We start from the raw sequence: 9,761 nt of genomic DNA, 5'->3' as shown, positions 1-9,761 counted from the left end.
TTTATGTTTGCGTTTCTGTAGAATTCCTGTACTTGCAAATGGTTAATAAACAAACTCTTTGAACCGCTTGGCAGTGATTGGGAAGCATGTCCAACCAGAATATCCAAATTGCAATAATGGTTTTTCCTGTTTTGCACAACCAATTAAAACTCAAATTCAGGCTGTCCAAGATTTCTGTCATTGGTCCGAGTAAACACCAGCTAATCTGCTCAAGAGTACAAAACTGATAGTGAAAGGGTGTGTCTAAACACTCAGGTTTCAAGTATCAAAGGTTAATCTATTCGGCACAAACTAGTGGCTCAATTTGAATCAAAATTGTGACAGACGTCCCTCAACAAGGTCCCCCGATCTTCCTTTCAACCTGGTTACAAGTATATGTGCGTGAAGAGGAGACTGAATTTGTAGTTTGGACCTACCTTGTTTATTTCTGAAGCATCATTTGAAATTTAGGAATGGCTTTGGGGCTCTCAAAAGCCTTGCATTTTCTTGTGCTGTGTGCTTTGCTATCTCTGGGAAGCTCCCAGTGGTGGTGGGATGGAATATTTCAGGGTGGAAATAAGGCAACAACTACAACAACTCGACCCACAGAAATTGCAACAACGCAACCCGCAGAAATTGCAGCAATGCAACCCGCAGAAATTGCAGCAACGCAACCCGCAGAAATTGCAGCAACGCAACCCGCAGAAATTACAGCAATGCAACCCACAGAAATTGCAGCAATGCAACTCGCAGAAATTGCAGCAACTCAACCCACAGAAAGTGTAGCAACGCAACCCACAGATATTGCAGCAATGCAACCTGCAGATATTGGAACAACGCAACCCACAGAAACTGCAGCAATGCAACCCACAGAAACTGCAGCAACGCAACCCGCAGAAATTGCAGCAACTCAACCCACAGAAAGTGCAGCAACTCAACCCACAGATATTGCAGCAACACAACCTGCAGATATTGGAACAATGCAACCCACAGAAACTGCAGCAACGCAACCCGCAGAAACTGCAGCAATGCAACCCGCAGAAATTGGAACAACTCAACTCATAGAAATTGGAAAAACTCAACCCGCAGAAATTGCAGCAACGGAACCTGCAGAAATTGCAGCAACGCAACCTGCAGATATTGGAACAACGCAACCCGCAGAAATTGTAGCAACTCAACCTGCAGACATTACTATAACTGTGGAGCAAATTGGTAGAGTTACTGAACCTACCATATTCTTCACCAACTCTGTGACAAAAACCACCCAGCACATCCCTGGGACCTTAAAGATTCCCAAGTACACCAAAGATGATATGAGCAAAGAAGAAAGTGATCATGATTTGAGAAGTGAAGAAGAGAAAGAAAAAGTGGAACTTGAATCTCTCAGCTCTGTTTCACCATTAACTGGAAATGTCACAAACCCAGCACCAAGAGATAAAGCATCAACTCTACCAGGTCAGTGATATATCACACAAACCTTTCTCTTTTCCCCCTTTCTTGTCCACTTTCTTTACTCCAGATGCAGCAAGCTGCTTTCTGTTTGGATCATTCTATTTTGATATTATTGGGCTGAACAGGAATTTTAACTTTTCCCGGGATACTGCAGAAAACAGAACATATGACATTATTCTTGACATGATGTTAACCTCTTACTCCTCCCTTTCGGTGCCTTGTTTTGCAGCCAGGAGGTCATGCCCCAAACCCCACATTCACCCCGCCACCCCACCCAACTCCCAATGAATCTGACCTCTTTTCTTGTGTCCCGTCTTCTTTATTCACCTGGACATTTTCCTTTGGCCTCTTACCTGCTCTTGATCCTTTCATTGTGAACTGTCTATTTCTTTTCTTCCCTTACCCACTCTTATCTATTTTCCTCTGCAGCTGTAGCTCTAATTTACAAACTTAACATTATTACAAAGATGAGACCGTTATTTGGCAGACAGAACTTTAGCTGGATGAGGCTAAGTGCCAATTATTTAACAACTCTTTTCATTTCTCTCTGGATCACAGCAGGTTGTGGCTCAGATGGAACACTCTTGCTGCTGAGTTAGAAGGTTGTGTGGGTTTAAGTTCCACTCCAGAGCCTAAGTGCAAAAAAAACTACAATGATACAATCTACAAATCTACAATGGGGTAGAGTATTCACTAGAGTTTAGAAGAATGAGAGGGGATCTCATAGAAACCTACAAAATTCTAACAGGGTTGGACAGACTAGATACAGGAAGGATGTTCCCGATGGCGCGGGAGTCCAGGACCAGGGGTCACGGTCTAAGGATAAGGGGTAAGCCATTTAGGACTGAGATGAGGAGAGATTTCTTCACCCAGAGAGTGGTGAACCTGTGGAATTTTCTACCACGGAAAGCAGTTGAGGCCAAATCATTAAATATATCCAAGAAAGAGTTAGATATAGTTCTTAGGGCTAATGGGATCAAGGGATACAGGGAGAAAGCGGGAACAGGTTACTGAGTTTGGATGATCAGCCATGATCATATTGAATGGCAGAGCAGACTCGGAGGGCTAAATGGCCTACTCCTGCTCCTATTTTTTTCTATGTTGCACTGTCAGAGATGCTGTCATTTTGATGAGCTGTTGAACTGATGCCCCGTCTGCTCTTTCAGGTGAATGTAAAAGATCCCATGGCATTATTTTGAAGAAGAGCAGGGGAGTTCTCCTCAGTGTCCTGGTCAATATTTATCCCTCAATTAACATCAGGAAAACGCAGATTATCTGGTCATTATCACATTGTTGTTTTTGGGAGCTTGCTGTGTGCAAATTGGTGTTTCTTACATTACAACAGTGACTACACTTCAAAAGTACTTAATTGGCTGTAAAACACTTTGAGACGTCTGGTGATCGTGATAGGTGCAAAATGTAAGTCTTTTTTTCCACGACTGAACATCAAATTATTATTTTCCAAACTGTTACCATTCTTATATCTGCCCGGCACTTGTGTGGCATGAATGATACTTGTCAGCCCAAGCGGGAATGTTAGCCAGGTCTTGCTGCGTGTGGACACGCCTTCTTCAGTATCTGAGGAGTCGCGAATGGTACTGAACACTGTGCAATCATCAGCAAACATCCCTATTTCTAACCTTATGATGGAGGGAAGATCACTGATGAAGCAGCTGAAGATGGTTAGGCCTCAGACACTACCCTGAGGAGCTCCTGCAGCAATGTCCTGTGGCTGAAATGTTTGGCCTCCAACAACTGCAAACATCTTCCTTTGTGCCAGATATGACTCCAACCAGTTGAGAGATTTCCCTCGATTCCCATTGACTTCAGTTTTGCTAGGGCTCTTTGATGTCACACTCAATCAAATGCTGCCTTGATGTCAAGAGCAGTCACTCTCACCTCACCTCTGAATTTCATCTCTTTTGTCCATGTTTGGACAAAGGTTGTAATAAGGTGAGGAGTTGAGAGGCCCCTGCGGTACCCAAACTGAGTGTCAGTGAGCAGGTTATTGCTGAATAATTGCCGCTTGATTGCACTGTCGACGACACCTTCCATCACTTTGTTGATGATTGAGAGTAGACTGATGGGGTGGTAATTGGCTGGATTGGATTTGTCCTGTTTTTTGTGTACAGGACATACCTGGGCAATTTTCTGCGTTGTCAGGTAGATGCCAATGTTGTAGCTGTATTGGAACAGCTTGGCTAGGGGCGCGGCAAGTTCCGGAGAACAGGTCTTCAGTACTATTGCCGGAATATTGTCAGAGTGAATCGAATTGGCTGAAGACTGGCATCTGTGATGCTGGAGACCTCAGGATGAGGCCAAAATGGATCATCCACTCGGCACTTCTGGCTACAGATGGTTGCAAATGCTTCAGCCTTGTCTTTTGCACTGATGTGTTCGGCTCTCCCATCATTGAGGATGGGGATATTTATGGAGCCACCTCCTCCAGTTAGTTGTTTAATTGTCCACCACCATTCATGACTGGATGTGATATGACTGCAGAACTTTGATCTGATCCATTGGTTGTGGGATTGCTTAGCTCTGTCTATCACATGCTGCTTCTGCTGTTTTGGCATGCACATAGTCCTATGTTGTAGCTTTACCAGGTTGGCACCTCATTTTTAGGTATGCCTGGTGGTGCTCCCGGCATGCTCTCCTGCACTCTTCATTGAACCAGGGTTAATCCCCTGGCTTGTTGATAATGGTAGAGTGAGGGGTTTACTGGACATGAGGTTACAGATTGTGGTTGAATACAAATCTGCAGCTGCTGATGGCCCACAGTGCCTCATGGATGCCCAGTTTTGAGCTGCGAGATCTGTCCTGAATTTATCCCATTTAGCACAGTCATAATGCACACATCATGGCATAACATGGCCTAACCATCAGCCTCAAGAAAAGAAAAGGACATCAGAAATGATCCATTAACGACCACACTCTGGAAGTGGTTCAAGTGTTCACCTACCTAGGCTCAGCTATCATCAGTAACCTGTCTCTTGATGCAGAAATCAACAAGTGCATGGGAAAGGCGTCCGCTGCTATGTCCAGACTGGCCAAGAGGGTGTGGGAAAATGGCGCACTGACACGGAACACAAAAGTCCGAGTGCATCAAGCCTGTGTCCTCAGTACCTTGCTCTATGGCAGCGAGGCCTGGACAACGTATGTCAGCCAAGAGTGACATCTCAACTCATTCCATCTTCGCTGCCTCTGGAGAATCCTTGGCATCAGGTGGCAGGACCGTATCTCCAATGCAGAAGTCCTCGAGGCAGCCAACAGCCCCAGCATATACACCCTACTGAGTCAGTGGTGCTTGAGATAGCTTGGCCATGTGAGCCGCATGGAAGATGGCAGGATCCCCAAGGACACATTGTACAGCGAGCTCGCCACTGGTATCAGACCCACCGGCCGTCCATGTCTCCGCTTTAAAAATGTCTGCAAATGCGACATGAAGTCCTGTGACATTGACCACAAGTTGTGGGAGTCCGTTGCCAGTGATCACCAGAGCTGGCGGGCAGCTATAAAGGCGGTGCTAAAGTGTGGCGAGTCGAAGAGACTTAGCAGTTGGCAGGAAAAAAGACAGAAGCGCAAGGGGAGAGCCAACTGTGTAACAGCCCCGACAACCAATTTTTACTGCAGCGCCTGTGGAAGAGTCTGTCACTCTAGAATTGGCCTTTATAGTCACTCCAGGCGCTGCTTCACAAACCACTGACCACCTCCAGGCGCTTACCCATTGTCTCTCGAGACAAGGAGGCCAAAGAGAAGAGAGAGAACACACACACAACACGATGGACTGTATCCTCAGTTGGAAGATGGGACTTGTCTTCACAAGGACTGTGCAGTGGTCACTCCTACCAAGACTGTCTTGGATAGATTCATCTGCCACAGATAGATTGGTGAGGGTGAGGTCAAGGAGGTTTTTCCCTCTTGTTGGTTTCCTCATCACCTGCCACAGGTTCAGTCTGACAGGTATGTCCTTCAGGACTCGGGCAGCAGTGGTGCTACCAGGCAACTCTGGGCATTGAAGTCCCCCTCCCAGAGTACATTCTGTGTTTTGCTACGTTCAGTGCTTCTTCCAAGTGGAGGAGTACTGATTCATCATGAGGGGCGCGATAGGTGGTAATCAGCAGGAGGTTTCCTTGCTCATGTTTGACCTGATGCCATGAGATTTCATGGGGTCTGGAGTCAATTTTGAGGACTCCCAGGGCAACTCCCACCCAACTGTATACCACTGTGCCGCCACCTCTCGTGGGACAGGACATACCCATGGATGGTGATGGAGGAATCTGGGACATTGTCTGTACGTTATGATTCCATAAGTATGACTATGTCAGGTTGTTGCTTGACTAGTCTGTGGGACAGCTTTCCCAATTTTGGCACGAGGCCTCAGATATTCATAAGGAGAACTTTGCAGGATCAACTGGGCAGGTTTTGCCATTGGTTGTTTCTGGTGCTGAATGATACATCTGGTTTTATTTTTTTTTTCCAAAATACACTTTATTCATAAAAATCTGTAAAAAATGCATTACAAAACAGTTCAAAACAGCACCAAGTTGACATTACAAAGAGTGCAAAGGAAAATCAGTTTTCTTCGATACAGGAGTGAGTTGCCTCACAACCCTTCCATTCCATTTTGTATGCCATGTACATTTTACAGCAAAACCATATTTAGCCGAGGGGTTTCCCATGGATCCAGGCCCTCAGTTCAGCTTGGTGGGAGGACCTTACACAGTGGTTTCTTTCCCATTGAGCCTTTGCAGTGGCTGCCCCAAGCTTTAGTGCGTTCCTCAGCACTTGGTCCTGGTCCTTGAAATATGCCAGTCTGCAACACTTGGTCGTGGACAACTCTTTGCACTGGAACACCAGCAAGTTTCAGGCAGACCAAAGAGCGTCTTTCACTGAATTGATGGTCCTCCAGCAGCAGTTGATGTTTATTTCAGTGTGCGTCCCTGGGAACAGCCCGTAGAGCACAGACTCCTGTGTTACGGAGCTGCTTGGGATGAACCTCGACAAAAACCACTGCATCTCTTTCCACACCTGCTTTGCAAAGACACATTCCAGGAGGAGGTGGGCAACTGTTTCTTCACCACAGCCACCTCGAGGGCAGCATGCGGAGCGGGTGAGACTCCGGGCATGCAGGAAGGATCTGACGGGGAGGGCCCTTCTCACCATCAGCCAAGCTACGTCTTGGTGCTTGTTTGAAAGTTCTGGTGATGAGGCATTCTGCCAAATGACTTTGGCGGTCTGCTCATGAAACCATCTGACCGGATCCACCATCTCCTTTTCCTGTAGGGCCTTGAGGACATTCCGTGCAGACCACTGCCTGATGGATTGGTGGTCATAGGTGTTTTCCTGCAGAAACTTTCCCACGAAGGATAGGTGGTACGGCACAGTCCAACTGGATGGAGCGTTCCGCGGCAATGTGACCAGGCCCATCCTTCGCAACACCGGGGACAGATCGAACCTCAGCACATAGTGACACTTGGTGTTTGCGTACTGGGGCTCTACACACGTTTCTGGTGCTGAGTGATTCCTCTGGTTTTATTTTTTTTAATATTTCCAAAATATACTTTATTCATAAAAATCTGTAAAAAATACATTGCCAAACAGTTTCAAACAGCACCAAAAAATACAAACATTGCAAGGGAGATCAGTTTCCTTCAATACAATCATGAGTTGCCTCACAATCCTTCCATTTCATTTGTCATTCCATTAACATTTTTACATTTTACAGCAAATGAAAATTTTTCCGATACAGTTCGAGGGGTTTTCCATGGATCCAGCCCCTCTGTTCAGCTTGGTGGGGGGACCTTACACTGTGGTCTTTCCCCATTGAGCCTTCGCTGCGGCTGCCCCAAGCTTTAGTGCGTCCCTCAGCACGTAGTCCTGGACCTTGGAATGTGCCAGTCTGCAACATTTGGTGGTGGACAACTTTTTGTGCTGGAAGACCAGCAAGTTTCGGGCAGACCAAAGGGCGTCTTTCACCGAATTGATAGTCCTCCAGCAGCAGTTGATGTTTGTCTTGGTGTGTGTCCCTGGGAACAGCCCGTAGAGCACAGACTCCTGTGTTACAGAGCTGCTTGGGATGAACCTCGACAAAAACCACTGCATCTCTTTGGTTTTATTTTAAAACCAGAGATCCCTCTGGTTTTATTCCTTTTCAACTTTTTTGTAGCAGTTTGTTACAAATGAGAGTAGCTTGCTCAGCCATTTCTGAATCCAGTTAAGAGTCAACCACATTGTGGTGGGTTTGGAGTCACATGGTCAGGATAATGATGGCACATTTCCTTCCCTAAAGGGCATTAGTGAACCAGATGGGTTTTTATGGCAATCCGGTAGTTTCATGGTTACCATTAGTGAGGCTATCTTTTAATTCCAGATGAATGAATGAATTAATTGAATTTAAATTCCTTAGCTGCCGAGATGGGATTGGAACCTATGTCCCCACTATATTAGTCAGGGCCTCTGGATTACTAGTCCAGTAACATTACCACCACGTCACCATCCTCCTTGTAAAATCTACTGTCAATGTGCGTCATCTTATTATGAAGTGGATTTTATATATAAATAATGATAAGCGTCAAATAAACTAATGGGGTAGGGGTGATCATGGGCTTACTTCCTCTCTGACTGCACACCGCCAACAAGCTTCTTAAACAGAGCAAACTGCTGCGATGTTGTTGGGAGTGAGCCAGACAGTCATCCTTGACAAGTTATCAGGACTTGGGGACGATAACAAAATGTTTGCAAGGCGAATCTGAATTTGCTGCTGACATCAGAAAGCATTCCCAGCTTGAGCCACATTAGCAAGAGTATGTCGTGAAGAATAGGCTGACACGGACTCGTCTGAGTGATCCCCAGCAAGTTTTTTAAGCGGTAACGTTCCAGTTTCAAATCCTCCCTAAAGGGAGCCTTGACCCTACGATGGGTCTCTTGGGTTTCTTGCTTCTCTGTGGCCTCTTCCATCCGGCAAGATCGTGGTGGTGGGGCCCATCTGAGGATGGCACCTCGCCAACCACTCCGTCAACTGAACAGCCCCAAGTGACCACAGCCTCTTCGGCTGTAAGAAAAGATGACGTGGAGTTAATTCAAACTTCTGCGAAGACAGTTGGCAGGAGCAATGTACAAGGTACAGAGATTTCTATATCTCTTTTGTCAAGATCAGGATTAAAATTCTAATTGTGCAAAGATAGGGAAAAAACAGGCAGAACACAATTGCAAGTGGGTGGGATGCCAGACTTCAGGTCAATGCGCCTGGGCTGGGGAGGGCAAATTCAGCCAGCGTTCCTGAAATCCAATGTTCATTGCTGGAAAAATGCACTGTGTGTACGTCCATTGAGGAGAAGATTAGACTTGGCTGTGATGCCTCAGTGGCTTAATAGTCATCTGATGTTCACTGTTCCAGGCTCAAACATGAACAAAGGTCATTTTGGGTAAGTACTGGAGGGATGCTGGTGGTAGATGCCTTCAAAATGGGGAAAAAATGACACGGAGAGATAAATATAGGTATTCCATTAACTTAGTCTTGTTTTCCTTAAATATCTCAAGGATTCTGCTTCTGTTGAAAAAAAAAATTTTACTTGTTGCTTTTTCCAACAATGGGAATGATTGTGTAATCCAGTCAGTACAGTAATCAGGGAAGTAACATGTATACGATAGTCTGTCTATTGAGCCTATTACTGTTAGAAATGCTCTCCAGGAAACAAGATTCTTTGCGTCGAAGGTTTGCTTGCAGCCTGCTGGCATATCTCCCAGGAAACAATATGGGAGCTTTGAGAGGTCAAGAGATGGTGCACTTTGTAATTCATTTTGTTAATGGTTTTCATTTTTTTTAAAAACTGACCATTGGTATTATAGCAGCGTTAGTGATTTTCATTAATTTTTTGGGACTTTTTTGGTTGCTGCTCCTCAGTCTGAGGGATGGTGGTGCTTAAAGAATGTGGTGCTTTTGCACCCTTCCATGGTGGTCAGGTGTAGTATGGGGGTCAACCGCAGAGGAGGGCGCTCCGACACTGTCCAATTCAGTGTCAGTGGTTTGTGGTAAATCAGTCAGAGTTTTGTGATGCAGCTGACCAATTCAGCCTTGGTTTGAATCCAACCTAGACTGCTGGCTGGAAGTGTCACAAGAAATCATCTGTATGGAGTTTCAACACAGTCACTGGGTAACAACATTTCAACACTCCTGATCTGGTTAAATGTCTATAATGCATTAATTACTCTTTTACTATTTTCCTAATGCCTGCGATTCACAGAGCGAGTGACTAGGATTGGGAACTCAGGACCATTTCTTTCTTTCTTTCCTCCAGGGACACTGCAATTAGTTGTAACACCGATAA

General features: G+C 45.5%; 1 protein-coding gene across 3 annotated transcripts in view; it reads left to right on the top strand.

The window, feature by feature from the left end:
• Positions 1-235: 235 nt before the first annotated feature.
• The window catches only part of LOC137348167 (collagen alpha-1(XVIII) chain-like), an 80,642-nt gene continuing 71,116 nt past the window's right edge, over positions 236-9,761 (top strand). For all 3 annotated transcript variants that reach the window (XM_068013461.1, XM_068013460.1, XM_068013459.1), the window contains exon 1: positions 236-1,434. In XM_068013461.1, coding sequence (XP_067869562.1) covers positions 453-1,434 — 982 coding nt within the window. In that variant the 5' untranslated portion in view covers positions 236-452. The remainder of the gene's footprint in view (positions 1,435-9,761) is intronic.

This window comes from Heterodontus francisci, chromosome 33 (assembly GCF_036365525.1).
Source record: "Heterodontus francisci isolate sHetFra1 chromosome 33, sHetFra1.hap1, whole genome shotgun sequence".
NCBI lineage: Eukaryota > Metazoa > Chordata > Chondrichthyes > Heterodontiformes > Heterodontidae > Heterodontus > Heterodontus francisci.
Note: the sequence above shows the minus strand (reverse complement) of the source record. Positions and strands in the feature narration are given on the sequence as shown.